Raw genomic sequence first — 15,354 nt, forward strand, 5'->3', positions numbered from 1 at the left:
TCTTAAAACATACACATTGTCCTCTGTTAAAAAAATATTCTTACTAAAATATAATTACATAAATTGATGCATATAACACTGCAGTTCTATAACAGTATGAATTCTTTAATAGGTTACAACGACTCTTCTCTCCTTGTGTTTCACAAGAGTTTTGTGTCAGAGTAGACTGCCTCGTCCCTATCAAATTGACTTTAGCATTGTTGCTCCACAGGTAATGGTGTAAGCAAACAGAAGAACAGTAAGACAATACAACTTCTCTTTCCATTTACTTGATCCTGTTAGGTCACAGATGAGGGGACAACATCAATGATGAAATCTATTATTCATTCTGTAAATGAATCTGTAGCCTTGAATAAAATATTCTTTACCCTGGAAGAGATCTATCTTTGGTGTCTAATTTCTTCAGGCTACCTCACACTTGAATGACATACAGTATTCTTTACTTATAACCCCTGAGAAAACTTGTTAAGGGAGGCAGCATGTGTGAGCTGTAAATATGACTGAGAACTGGTCTTTGTGATCAAACTGTCAGAAAAGAACAAGCTTGAGAGACAAAGAAGAAAAAAGGATTAACAGCCTCAGTACATCAGGAAATCTACAGACATAAAATCACAGATTCTCAACTGGACCCTCTTGTTGGGATGGTTATATATGAAAGCCCATATAGAATCCTTCAGTTAATTTTTATCTGAAGAAGTGCATCTTTTTTGGAAGAAAGAAAAAAAACACATAGAATTTCAGATCTTAGTGAGTGACAAAATTTCACAATCCCTGGTGAGTTATTTCAGTGCACACTGGTGTTATAATATGTGAATTTTAAATGCAATGTATCTTGCTTTACTTTCCAAACCAGTGAACCTATTAAGTGTACATTTATTAAGACTGAAGCTGCTCCTACTGCAGCACTGTTAACACTCATGTATATAATCACAATCAGTTAAGAGAGGTATTTTTAAGCCCCAGAGAGCATCCAAGTTCTTCACAACACACCAGTTGACTGGATTTTCTTATTTTTCTACTTGTTAACCTTTTGAAGCAGAATAAACAGGCTAAACTGATGGTAAAGACAAGATGGCATTCAACAGGGTACAAGCACTAACATTTAAAGCATAGTCAAGTCTGTCAAAATCTTCAGTAAATCAGCCATGTTGGAACATACTGTAGCATTGTAAGTGCCAGATCAGAAAACTGCATGACAAAGATCTCAGCGTCATCTCTTACAACTAAAACCTGCTATCTGTGACAATGTGGAATTATTACTTTGAAGACAGGAAGAATCCAACATGTTTGCAGCCTCAATCAATCAACATCCAGAAGTGCAGCTTTAGAACTAACTTTAAAACTAACAGGGATGGCAATTCCACCAACGGACAAGCCATTTCAGTGCATAATCAACATCTGCTTCCCCAATCCTCCCCATCAGTCCTGCACGGCTGTACTATATTAATGAGGTTCAACACGGCAAAGTGCAAGGTTTTGCACTTGGGCCGGAAGAACCCCAGGCACCTGTACAGGCTGGGAGGAGTTGTCTTTGAGAGCAGCTCAGCAGAAAAAGACCTAGGGGTCCTGATAGATGAGAAACTTAACATGAGCCAGCAGTGCGCTCTGGCAGCCCAGAAAGCAAATGGGATCCTGGGCTCCATCAGGAGAGGGGTGGTCAGCAGGGATAGGGAGGTGATTGTCCCTCTCTACTCTGCTCTTGTGAGGCCCCATCTGGAGTACTGTGTCCAGGTGTGGAGCCCTCAGTACAAAAAAGATATGGAGATTTTAGAAAGGATGATCAGGGGGCTGGAGCACCTCCCCTATGAGGACAGGCTGAGGGAGTTGGGTTTGTTCAGCCTGGAGAAGAGAAGGTTGCAGGCTGACCTCATTGCAGCCTTTCAGTACCTGAAGGGAACTTACTCCCAGGAGGGGAGTAAACTCTTCGAAAGGGCTGACAATAGCAGGACTAGGGGAAATGGTTTTAAGTTAAAAGAGGGAAGATTTAGGTTGGACGTTAGGGGAAAGTTCTTTACTAGGAGAGTGGTTAGGTCCTGGAACAGGCTGCCCAGGGAGGTTGTGGATGCCCCGTCCTTGGAGGTGTTCAAGACCAGGTTGGACGGGGCCCTGGGCAACCTGATCTAGTAAAGGTGTATGTTTGGTGGCCCTGCTAGGCAGGGGGGTTGGAACTACATGATCCTTGAGGTCCCTTCCAACCCGGGCCATTTTGTGATTCTGTGAGATCTAATGAAAGAAGGTATGTATTAATTTGCAAATGAAGCAGTGGATGACACCTATATCAAAAACTTCACTGAAGTAAGAGAGGCATCTGATGTGCCCAGCACGTAACAGTTGAGGGGCTTTTTAAGAGAGGCAAATTTGAAGCCTTGGATTTTGAGTAAATAATAGCAAGCTGGTAAATGCAGGAAATTTCAAAGATCTCCTCAACCAACCATTATCTGGCTTAATGATAAGAAGTTAAGCAGTTTCTGGCTCAGTGTTGCATGCAAAGAAAGAATGGATTCTCCCTTTTTTTTGTTATACAGTCAGGGCACCTGGGATACAGATGCAATTCCAGTCAATACACCCAAACATAAAAAGACAATCCACACGTGTGGGAAGCACATGAACCCACAGCAGAGTTCACACAAAGTACAGCTTAAAAGGAACATTCCAGCCACTCAGTGAGTGATTTCACTCTAATTTGCAAACAGTTATTTATGAGCTATTCATATATGAATAATACCCTCCATGGAGGCTTAATTCATAAAACCATCTCAACCTCAGATGGCAAGCAGAGGTTTTACACTGCAAAAAGAAATAGGAAAAAGACAAAACTTTAAAAATATATGATTTTAGAAATCACTTCTCATCTCCATCACAGCTAACATACATAGCAAACTGCTTTTTGAATTATTACTTCTCAGAATTCTGACGTGGCCAAACTACTGGATGCCACTTTTATTCACTAGACTGCAGAAATAAGATTTATACTATACTTCACAAATCTGTGTTTAGCATGTTCTTGTGTTCCTTCTTATCCTATTCACGCTTTTTATCATATTCCTCCTCTTCAGGATGTTCTCATTTTTTCCGAGCTCACTTACTGCTGGTGGATATAGTTAAGATGCAAAAGATTCAATAGAAAAGGTAAGATTTTGATTTTATATAGAGGACATTTCTTAAAAATAACTCAAAAACTTTCATAATTTAGTCATGTAAGGACAGCTCACAAAAGAAACTCTTTTTTTCAGAGTAATGACATATCACAAATCCATTTTATACAAAATGGATGTATGGAGAAAGGCCCAAGCACACAGAATGCTGAGGAATAGCCCATCACATCAACATGCTAATTTTTCTCAAGGTAAAATCCAACTATATGCACTTTATGACTTTAGTAATAACAACAACAAAAAAAGCATGAAAGGAAGCTAAAGAAATGAGAGCTTCTAATAGAACAGTTAAGTGATAGAGAGCCATTCTAGGTATTACTGGGTTGATAAAACACTGGTTTTCATATCCAAATATAAATTCTTTTAATGAAACTTCAACTTTTTCTTCTGCTACTGAAGAAATACTATCTTGCAAACCTTGAAATATGATGTAAGGGAAAGGACTACTACAAAATGGTACAGAATGGTTAGGACAGTTCCAAAACAAGTCAAATTCTCTCCATGATCTAGAACACTTCACAGTCAGAAGAGATTCCTTCATTATTTAACCCTGATTTTAACTACACATAAAATGATTCTTAATAACTACTTAAAGCGAACAAACATTCTATTATATACACACTGTTATATGTATATGATGCGCATTTACTAAACCACTTCTGTTACATTCTATGTCCTTCTTTGGGGTTACATGATACCTTAATCTACTCAGCAGCTCCAAATACCAGTGAATCATGACAAGAGCTAATAGCTCAGACTAATATGGCGACTGACTACTTACAAATTCAAGGAAACCTTCCCCAATGTTCACATATGCAAAAGCATTTAATTTTTCTTTGAAATATTTAGAATGCAGCTTCAATGAAGTACTATTTTTTATTAGCTGATGGGCAACTGATTCTGTTTTGCAAACTGCAGCTTCTGTACTGCTCCTGAGTCATCTTCCTGATTGACCTTGGAGAATTAGAGGGTAGATTTAGGTTGGATGTTCGGGGGAAGTTCTTTACTAGGAGAGTGGTGAAGACCTGGAACAGGCTGCCAAGGGAGGCTGTGGATGCCCCGTCCTTGGAGGTGTTCAAGGCCAGGTTGGACGGGGCCCTGGGCAACCTGATCTAGTAAATGTGTATGTTTGGTGGCCCTGCCAGGCAGGGGGGTTGGAACTACATGATCCTTGAGGTCCCTTCCAACCCGGGTCATTCTGTGATTCTGTGAATTCTTCTGGGGGATGGGAGCTCAATTTAAACCACTATCACACCTACCACATAAAAAAAAAAGTGAACACATAACTATATTAATGTTTGTTTATAAACAAACAAAAAAGCATAGCCCACTATTTGTGCTCTGACTTCCCAGTGGAGGGAAATATGTGATGCAATATCTCTGCATAAAATTATCCATGAAGTGATGACGCTGCAGCCCTGACTAGTAAATGGGGAATTAAAGCGCTAAATAAGGATCATGCCCTGATCCATTGTTTTCTTACTTGAATTTGGGTGACCTGGCCCTCATGTTTTATTCCTGAGACTTTCTGATGCCTGAACTGGCATTTCTGGAGGCAGTACTCATCTCTGAGGAGAGGCACTCTTTCTGGTGAGATAAATTGCCTCTTTCTGTGTCTCTAATAAGTTGTTTGTATTCCTCCTCTAGTTTCTAGCTCCTTACCAATTCCTACACCAACGTGACAGTTGCACCAGTTTTCCCTCTTTTACCAAATACATCAATTAGTACTAGAAGCAGAGTGACATTTTACTGCTACATGGGAAATGCTTCCAGCAATTTCATAACGATTTGCTATTGCAAATGCTTTATAGCATACAAGCAATTATTTTAAATTATCACAGAGCTGAACTGTTGAAAATACTTTAACTACCAAAAATAAAACTCTTCACTGAGGGAAAAAAATAACCTAATCCCATAAAACTCCACCTGGTTGTAAAGAGTAATATCATTTTTATAGAGAATAGTAACTGCTTTCTGGAGAATTCACTGAAGTAGAAGTATATAATACATGCAGTCAAGACACACTCAATACTGAGCTAGTTTCAGACTTCTGAGCAGATCATGTTCTTTCAAAATCTCTTCTGACCAGATGGTAGAAATCCTTTCTCTATGAAAGAATATATTTCGAGCCAACATATCCAAATGAGCAGATATTAAAAAAAAAAAAAAAAAAAAGGTAAAGAATTTAGCATTGCCATAGTAATAACTTAAACTGACAGTACTCAGCCTAAACATGTACACAATTGTCTAACAATTGGAATGCACAAGTGATATAATTGAAAAAATTCATTTTGTTTCCTCTTGAGCTACTTACTAAAAGTAAGTCAGTAGGCACTAATCTTTAACTGTTGCATACAAACTGTTCAACTTCCCTTGCCAATGACTTAATTTGCACAAAAACAGAACTCCCAAATCAGATCAGTCCACAACTAAAGCACAAGAATGGATTAATTCTCAGCCAAGTGCGAGGTAACAAAAAGCCATAGCTTTCAATTATGGACAACACTTTCTAAAGCCTGGGGCTGGAAAAGAAACTCTAGTAAGGAAATTATTCTCCCATTTCAAAGGAAAGGTAGTAAAATATTCAAATATGAAGAACCTAAAGCTATTTCACAGGAAGGCGGCAGGGTTACAGGAATCCTTCCAGGTCTTGAAGTCGTTGTTGCCCAATTCAGTTTTGGTTATCTAAAAAGGTGCGTTAGCTAGTACTCAATTAAAAACACTATCTACAGACATTTTGTTGGCAAATCTAATTCTACACAAACCATAGTGTCAATACATCAACATCTGGATTTTTCTACCTCCCCTGTTGCTTGGTCCTACTGATTTTTCCTCATACCTTCTACTTTCTCCATTCTGAAGCAACAAGAAGGTAATACAGCTTTCTTGCATAAAGGTGATTGAAAGCAAAAAGGGATTAGGATCATTTTTCCTATCACTTTAACCTATTACAGAAAAATACTCTGCTTTTTTTCTACAAAAATTGTGAACTTGAAGCACAGAGAGGTAACAGTGCAAAAAAGTTGTTTGGTCTTGAGTTACAACCATCTCACTGACCTGTTTGTTGGAATTCCTGATTTGAATAAGGCAGGAGGAGATGTGAAATCAGCTTTGGTCGACTGCACTGCCAACTCTTTCTCCAGATTTCCAGTTCTGCCCTGTTGTACCTTCAAAATAACATTTTACCATTAGTTTGTTTTACCATTAGATTAACCACAGAAATATAGTAACCCCAAAAGTCACAACACAGCACATAACCAACACAAAAATAAAGTCCAACTTTAATCTGATTTAAAAAGAACAACCACCACTACACAGCTAATGAAATTCTATATTCCATAAGAGTATACTATGTAAGCACTGTACTTAAAAATATAAGAAGGAAAGTGCCAGAGAACCATTTATTAGAAAAAAAAATAGTTGTAATATTTATTTTCAAAGTATTTGCTTTGGACATGAACAACAGATTCAACTGATTTTCCTGAAGAGTTTCATGTACAAACAAAATAATATCTGAATTTTTAAAGAAACTAAACGATTTAAACCAACAGCATCATAATCATAATAATAGAACTATCTTACACATTCGGCACCCAACAATAAACTACAAGACAATAAAGTGAATCTGTTGTGCGTCTTTTTTACTGAACTCAAGATCTAGTAACTACCCAATTTCCAAATCATACCAGGAACAGGCACCTGATAATACATGCTACGCAAACTTCACAAGAACAACGATGACAACAAATGCCAATTACAACATGGAGATCTAGCTAGTTAACTCATGGTATAACATCATATAGACTCCGTTCTCACAGCTTTTGTATGCAAGTGAAATACCAAGCTTTGGCAGAACCTCGTTTCTGATCATAGACATCTGTGTTCCAAACCCAGAAAAATGCATATAAGTATTTAAGGTTCCTTACAAACAGAATCAACTGTGTTATCTACAAATATGAAACCCTTATAATACCAAACAGAATATGCTGCATTTAAGTACTTAGCTGAAAAATTTACAAGACTTCTACTAATTAATGAGTAATTTGAAGATGTAGGAGACCCTTATCAGTTATAAAAGACTCAAACATTCCATGGAAACTAAGTGAGATTTTGTATTTCAGATAGGCTGAACGAATTATTAATATCACTGTTAAATAGTTATGGTTATTCCTTGTAAAATGTATGACAAACTCTCTCTTCAACTCTTACAACTCAGTTATTATCTCTACTGTTTGATGACTGGACCTCCAGAAACTCCAGAGATAGAAAAGGGTGAGTTTTGGCTTGGAATACTTCTCACTCTTCTTTGAAGGTAACAGTTCGAAAGTGTTTGACAGTATTATCAGTCACCAGCTACAACGGCAAACCATAACCCCCGCTGTCCTGCATTTCCACTACTCCATAGGACTATAATTCTGACAAATGAGGAGGGCAAGAAGCCCCAGGAGCTCCTGATTTGTTCTTGCTAAGATCATGTTAAAATGACTGGAAATCTGACGTAGCCTATGAGGGGAAACAAAAGATACCAAAAACACCTGTTGCTTCAGGTAAGTGTTACAGAATACAAATAAAAAGCTACAGAGCTACAAAAAAAACAAATAGGTCATAATTTACAAAAGCTCCTCAGCATATCTGCACACATTCTTCAATCTGCTAAATAAATGCATTACAACTGAAAATACATCATCACAAGAAATAAATGACAATTTGTTAGTATACCAGGCCACTAACTTACATGACTGCAAGGATGATGAACAAAGCAACACTTTTTAATTACTATTTTGCGGCATATGCAGGAAGTCATTGATGTAAGATGAAAGTTTGAAATAATGGTGGAGACTTTTCCAGTTGTCCTTCTACCAGTCTGTGTTGGCATGAGTAGCAATACTCAACACAAAATGAGAGCAACCAACCAAAGTTGACTAAAATTCACTTTAAAAAGATGGCCATTGAGAATCCCTGATGTTACTTTCATACCATTGTCTTCAACTTAAGTTAAGTAACACATTGCCCATTAAGATACCATGCAACTTTTAAAACATGGGCCACATGCTGAGTGATGGTACAGATGTCATTTATCTCTAGCCAGGCTGCGACGCTATCCACACAAAATGACAAAAAAACAACACAAGAACATTCTAGGTTCAGGAGTGGGCACTCAAGTGCAGACTATCAACAAATCCATTGACTGGGAAAAAACAAGCTTATGACACACAAGCAGCTTTACAGGGAGAATAGCATGTGGAACACCACAAAAGCAGTAATTACCGTTATTTTATTTGTGGCTGAGGTAACTGGTAAAATTTCAAGACCCATTCGTATTCTCTTCTGTTTTTCACAGTATGCTTTCCACGTATCTTCATTGAACCCATAGTTGAAATAATCAGATAGATCAGCCCCTATAAATAAAAAAGTGAAAGTTTTTAGGACACTGCAAAATTTACATTTTCTTCTTCACTGAACAGTTATCTCTATTTACAGCATCAGAATAGATTAGGTGCTGATCCAAAGCCACACTATTGACATCTACAAAGTCCTACATCTGAAAAGACAGAGGGCATGCATGGCTAAGATTGTAAGAATGTTAACACTGATACAGAAAGAGTATCTTGCCCAGCATCCTGCCTCGAGGATCAAGAATGGATACCTGCAGAATATCGTATTATAATCCCTGTATTTTTGTAATAGGATAAATGTTAAGATTTATCATTTTGCTGTATGTCCAAGGAAGAATTACTCTCCACCACATGCTCTGCTTTGACTCTTTGTTTTACCAACTCCTAGTTTATTGATGCCATTAAGTACTTATGTTGTAAGAGAGACTGGACGTACTCAAATGTTCAAACATCAGAATGTTACCAATCTATTTTTTCCACTTTTTAATGCTACTTGCACTACCAAAGCAGTATACAAACACTCAAATAAACTGCCAATAAAAAAATGAACCACCACAAAACCATCAGTATTAGATAAGTCTGACCAAATAACTCAAACCACACATACAGAAGATTGACAGAAAGCCCACATGGTACTGGCATCTTCAAGGCTCAAAATAGTCTGCATGAACATAAATAAGCACAAGCAATTACATTTCCCTGCACTTCTTCCTTGAACCTGATAGAAATATTTTACTTCCTGCTTCACCTTCTATAATATGGTGCAGACCAAGGGCAGTAACCTCCCTAGACACAGTTTTCCAAGGAGATTTCAGGATATACATTATTATTATTATTACTTTTAAAATACCAGTGTCTTTTTTCTGATACATGTGTGGGATGCAGACTAAGAAACAGGGCACATCCTGCTTCATGGGACAACAGAAAGGCAACAAGTAACTTACCTCCATACTGTACAGTACCTTCTAGCTATTAGGGTAGAAAAATGTCTACTTGCAGTAAATAGGAATCACTATTAAAATAATCTCCTAAATACCTACATACTAGTTAATGAAAATCAAAAAATTACCTGGTTTTCTCCAAGGTTTATCTTCAAAAGAATCTAGATCTACTTCCAGAAGTGGCACACCATTAATACTTCCTGGCGCATCCAAATCCACCCCTTTAACTTTTACACCTGCTAAGAAAAGTCAGAAAAATTGAGCTTTTTCTCTCTGCTAAGGAGAGTTTCAATAGTTGTGACATACTTAATAAATAAATAAATAAAAATTAAACAAACAAAACAGATTTGTTTTAAGCACGAACTTTTGGAAAATTCACCCAAGAGAACTATATGCTTTTAGGACCTCCAATGTCCCTTATGCATCAAAATCCCTTTCCATGTAAAGCCATATCACAGAATCACAGAATTGTAGGGGTTGGAAGGGACCTCTAGAGATCATCGAGTCCAACCCCCCTGCCAAAGCAGGTTCCCTACACCATGTCGCACAGGTAGGTGTCCAGTCGGGTCTTGAATATCTCCAGAGATATGGATAGATATGGACAAACGTATTTCAACAAGAAAACAAGAATGAAATAGATGACTATTCAAACAACCCATTCATTTTTCTAATTAACTGACATTAGACTGGAACTTTTTGCAAGAGCTCTCTATCTGAAAATGCAGGCTAAAGAAGCATACACAAGCACATGCTATACACTGTTATGGAAATTTTTGCAATTTTATTAAAGCTATTTAGTAAACTTCCTTACCAGAAGATCCATAAACTCGTCCTCCTGTCTTAATATTGAGGTTCACAGGTGCTGCTCCATAACTTAAAGAAATTTTAAAAAGTGAGTTAGACAGAAAAAAACTCTAAAATGGAAGAAAACACAAAACAACAGATAGCTAGATCCAGAAACAAACTGGACCCAGGCTCAATCGCCATCCTGAATCTCTAGCTTTCCAAGCTGGCAACTGTAAAAATAGAGAGATCAGCCTAGGAGCAAGAGAGAGTACCTTTCTATGCTCAGTAGCAACTCCTCCAACTAATAAACAGTTGTGAAGCAAGTTCCAGTCACTCTTCCTGAGTTGAAAGGTTAAAGACCTTGATAGAAAGAAAAATGAACAGGACCAGAAGGAGAGAAAAAGGAAAAACAAAATTCATTTAGGGATACAGAAGACACTCTGGGGATGAGGGCAAAAGCAAGATAAAGGAAAGAGGTTTTAGACATATCCTTTTGCTGCTTTTATTATAATTCCATTTATTCTCTGTACAGAAATGGAAAATAGAAGCGTTTCTTTGAAATGACTGAAAGGCTGTTTCAGTGCGCTTTTAGCAATTACCTATCCTTGTGACCAGCAGAAAAATACACGCAATTTCATCTTCTAAAATACCTAAGAGCTTTGATCATAAAAATGCATTCTGACATTTAGACAGTGAATTAACAGCTTTAGAATTACAGTATTATTTACCTGGAACAGTAAGAGCTAACTTTCACAAACACTTGTGTGCAAAGTAGCTTATCCTCATAGGTGGTATCAGCGCACAAACATATTAAACTATGTACTATTTTCTACTTATATGTTAAAGTACTGGTTCCATGTCATTTCTTCATACAAAATCATGCAGCAGAGTAGAAAACTGACACAGAGCATTCATCCTTATCTCCCATGCTGTATTTGTGCATGACTTTCTCAAATCTTTTCATTTATTTACTTTTTTACTCTCTTCAAAACTGTGATAAACAACTATAAGAAAATAGGTTATATGTATGAAGGAACTTGCTATGAAGTTAAAATGAACAGTGCTGAGCTTGGTTTAGAAGATTGCCCTTCCATGAACTTTCTGCCCAACTTGCCCAGAAGTGATTTTACACAGAACAGTTACTTTTATATAAAACTTTCTACTCTAATTAGATTTAGAAGCATTTGCTTATTGTTTCTGCATTCATCGAATGAGCATCAGTAAATTCACCAAGAATATAAATCCAGCTTTGCTTTATTCTCACAGAATTTGAGGTCAGTGTCCATACCACAGGCATACTGCAAGTTATTGAAAACATATGAAGTACTAAAAGAATTGCTATTTTTGACATTACTTTGACTTGCGTAGATACTTTAGGATATAAAGTGCTGGAAAGGATATTTTGTTTAAAAAACTTACAAATTCTAAAGCTAGGGATATAACAACATACGTGAGTCAGACCTATTTGCATGCCTACTGGAATTCTAACTTAAAAGACAAGCTAATAACTTGTAATGAGCATAAGAACGCTAGGATTGCCAATACAAACAAAGCATACAACTTCCCTCAGAAAAACTCTATGTAACAAAATATACTATTTCATTATTTTGGATAAAATTAAAACTTTTCAAAAGCATTCAATGAAAAAATAAACCCTTTATGAGCAGAAAAAAACAACACGAGGTAACAGCAGTTACTGTATGGTACAAATCTCTAAACCGTGATCAAAAGAAATCATCCCCAGAGATTGGCTGCTGCATCCTAAAGTACATTAAAATCTTTAAGAGCATCAGTAGAAATTGAAACTACAGAGTTCTTATTTGAAGTGTTTCCATGACAAATAATACCCGGGACAAATGTATCTACTGTTCTCTGTGCTTACATCGTTCACAACAAAAATAAAAACGTCACAAATATGAGCCAAAAAACATCATGTAATATAGCTCTTCCATAACACAGAACTCTTTAATTTACAAACATTCAGTGCAATTATTTCTCAAAATCTGAAAAAACCAACCTCATAAAGTGGCTCTTCCTTTATATTTCATTTATTTCACTTTTTTCTTATTCCAAGTCATTACATCACTAGAAACATTTTATTAAAGAAGAAAAAACAAAATAAGGCCACCTATGCATACAATCTGATATTGACAGGTATTAAAACTTGAATTAATAACAAAATGCAATCTTAAAACTTTCTCCCAGTTAGTATTTTTAGATAACTTACCTAAACTGTGGAGCTCCTGTTTTAATATCTCCTATGGTGACTTGAACATCATCTTCATCATCATCGCTATCACTATCGCTGTCATCCTCAGCCTCAGTCGCCTTCTACAAAAGAAAAGGTCACAATCTACAATGAAAAAATAATCCAGACAAAAGTACCTATTCTGGATATCTTTAACAAAAGAAAATTGTTTCTCAGATGTCAGAATTGAGTAGCAAGAACTGAATATGTTCTTCAGTTTCAGTGTTATCAATCTTGGAATAATATTGAAAATACCTGGATCAAAATAGAGAAGTATTTTTAGTATTAAGTTTCTGTCTCTGAAACATGACATTTCCAAGATAGGCATAAAACATTTTCCACTATCCAGTATTTTCTTCTCCCTCCCTATCTCATTTATACCAGTTCTGCTGCAGTCACTCAGGAAAGAGCCAGAAGATACATGACACCAGCTTCTTGCCATCTCAGTTATATACCCAGAGCAACTCAAAACACTTTTTCAATCATAGATGAACACTGCTCTTCAGGTAAAGTTATTCAATTCATAAACTAGTAAACCTCAAATAAATCAAATACTTGAGACTTTTATTGAACAGGCTGGAAAAAAGCAACACCACAAAACAGCTACAAGAGTACACTGCATTCTGTTCTGTCCCATGGCTTTCAAGCTTGCTGGTAAATAAAAACAGTCATACCAGTTCATACCGACAGTTCATCCAGCCCCACGTTTTGATGTGGGTTTGTTTTTGTTTTTTCAGAAAAAAGGGACTGTAAGAACTCAATTCCTACTTACAGCCATTATACGTGATTTGCTAACTTCTATTCTGCCTTACATATGCCTTCCTCCCAGGCTGAGAAGCCCTTGCCTACTCAGTTATTTGTTACTGGAAGCAACCTGCATTGCTCTTGTTGTGCTTCTCTCAACTTTCTTCAGTGGAAGTAAAGCCTTCAAGGTGCGAGAGGAATAGAACTGCACACAGAATTTGAGGTCTAACAGAAACAAACTAACACAGTGGCAAAATAGCCTTCTGTTTGGTCTGCTAATCACTATCTGCTACATTCCCAAATTTGACTGCTTTCTAGACTCCAGCGAAGTGTTAAAATTACATTTTCATGGACCTTTCAACATAGCTGAGCAGCTTCCTCGTAAGTGGTAATGATCAGCTCAGAAACCATCATTTATTTGCAAGCTGTTTTTCACCCATGAACATTTCTTCTACACAGAATTTCATCAACCATTTATCAACCACACAGTCCCCTGTAGAAAGTCGTATATTTAATAACTCTGTAACTTGCACAACTTAACCACTTTTCCAGGTAATTTATAACCATACTGAATAGCACAGGCTCTGTACAACACTCTAGAGAAACACCAATGGAGGTGATCTTCAACCACCACCATGAAAACGGAACCTTTACTTCTGCACTGTTTTCTCTCTTCTGCACATTGATTATCCATGCCATTCCTTTGCTTTCTAAATATCCTTTAATGAAGAACTTCTTCCAGACTTTTCTGATTAACCAGACTATGCCACTCTGCATACTTGCAGAATCCTTCAGCAAGACACTAAACGTACTGAAACCAAGTTGGTTAGCCTGCAGTTATCCAAGTGCAGTCGAGCTCTGGTCCTTATCTAACTTGCCTGGTACATTAACTAGACCAAAATTAGCAGCTGCATGGAAGATAAGAGGTTAGAGTGCAGTTCATTCTTGCTGTACAGCATTAACATAATGTATTTAATAACTAAGAGTCAAATCAAGGCAGAAAAACCCTCAATTATTTTAATCAAAATAGAACTTCTGCAAATGACAGCTGATGATGGAAGACAGTCTTTCAGTGCCCCACTGTCAAGAGAAACAAGTTCACCAATTACTACTTCTCCATAGAAAAGCCACAAACCATTCCCATTCATGGTAAACTGCAGCCATCCATCAGCACTGCAACTGTAAACCTCATTTATAAGTACTATTTATTTATTGTCTGTAAGTTAGTTTTAAGAAGTGGAATGCAGCTGGAAATAGAGTTTCCTAGTCTTTATTGTTAATGCAGATATCATCAAACACCATCTGCAAAAGTCAAAGGTGTACAATTATGGATGAGTTCATTTGATTTTAATTCCAAGCTAAATTACAATTAGTCAATAAATCAAAACAAATTAAAGCAGTATTTCAAAAGCACATTTAAAAGTACCGTTTTCACAACGCCATTTTCTGCAGCCTCCTCTTCGTTTCCAGGTGGGGGTGGAGCACTTAAGCAAAAACAAATAGGGAGAAAAATGAAACTAGTTATTTAGGCACATGTTATCCCAGACATCAGCTAATGCTGAATAAAGCACCAATATATCATTCCAGAGAGCAGAAAAAGTCTGACTTACCTTGTACATGAAATTGGGAAAAAAAAATAATAACTTTCTGACTTTACAGAATAGAAACTGGAAGGCAGAATGATTTCCATTTGCTTGCAAAACACCCACTAGTGAGTACTGCACCAAAGCCCAACCCAGTGCAAGTCTGGCCCTGGGATTCAAGCTTTACTATTTAACTGCACGACCCAGTAAAATGATATAACATCTACAGAATCTGGATAAAACTTCACTGGTAAGAATGACAAAACTGAAAGCTGAGGGAACAAAACTTTAACAGGAAAACTGTTGCCGTGTCTCCAGACACAACCCATAAGAAACGCAAGCAACTATTTGTTCCTCTTTTCAGTCCCAAGCTACATACTGAGGCAGCTAACAGCCAAGTCAAGGTCCAAATAACCAGAATTTAGAATAAGACACCACTATAGATCATTTTGTTTGCCATACAATTAATTTTCTTAATCAACAGTCCTACTGACAAAAGGT

At 37.0% G+C, this 15,354-nt stretch overlaps 1 protein-coding gene across 13 annotated transcripts in view; it reads right to left on the reverse strand.

Annotated features, from left to right (window-relative positions):
* Positions 1-15,354, reverse strand: part of FIP1L1 (factor interacting with PAPOLA and CPSF1) — a 35,884-nt gene that overhangs the window by 17,631 nt on the left and 2,899 nt on the right. For 10 of the 13 annotated variants that reach the window (XR_014945448.1, XR_014945449.1, XR_014945447.1 and 7 more), the window contains exons 3-8: positions 14,697-14,754; positions 12,506-12,609; positions 10,304-10,365; positions 9,621-9,731; positions 8,424-8,554; positions 6,213-6,322 (exon numbers count right to left, since the gene is read on the reverse strand). Coding sequence is in view for 10 of the 13 variants with exons in the window: in XM_015862275.3 (XP_015717761.1) it covers positions 6,213-6,322; positions 8,424-8,554; positions 9,621-9,731; positions 10,304-10,365; positions 12,506-12,609; positions 14,697-14,754 (576 nt within the window). In the remaining 3 variants the exon portion in view is untranslated. The remainder of the gene's footprint in view (positions 1-6,212; positions 6,323-8,423; positions 8,555-9,620; positions 9,732-10,303; positions 10,366-12,505; positions 12,610-14,696; positions 14,755-15,354) is intronic. The other 3 variants (XM_085545429.1, XM_015862274.3, XM_085545435.1) reach the window with 1 other exon arrangement.

The sequence above is a fragment of the Coturnix japonica genome, chromosome 4 (assembly GCF_054131305.1).
Source record: "Coturnix japonica strain WE chromosome 4, WE-NBRP24, whole genome shotgun sequence".
In the NCBI taxonomy this organism is placed as follows: domain Eukaryota; kingdom Metazoa; phylum Chordata; class Aves; order Galliformes; family Phasianidae; genus Coturnix; species Coturnix japonica.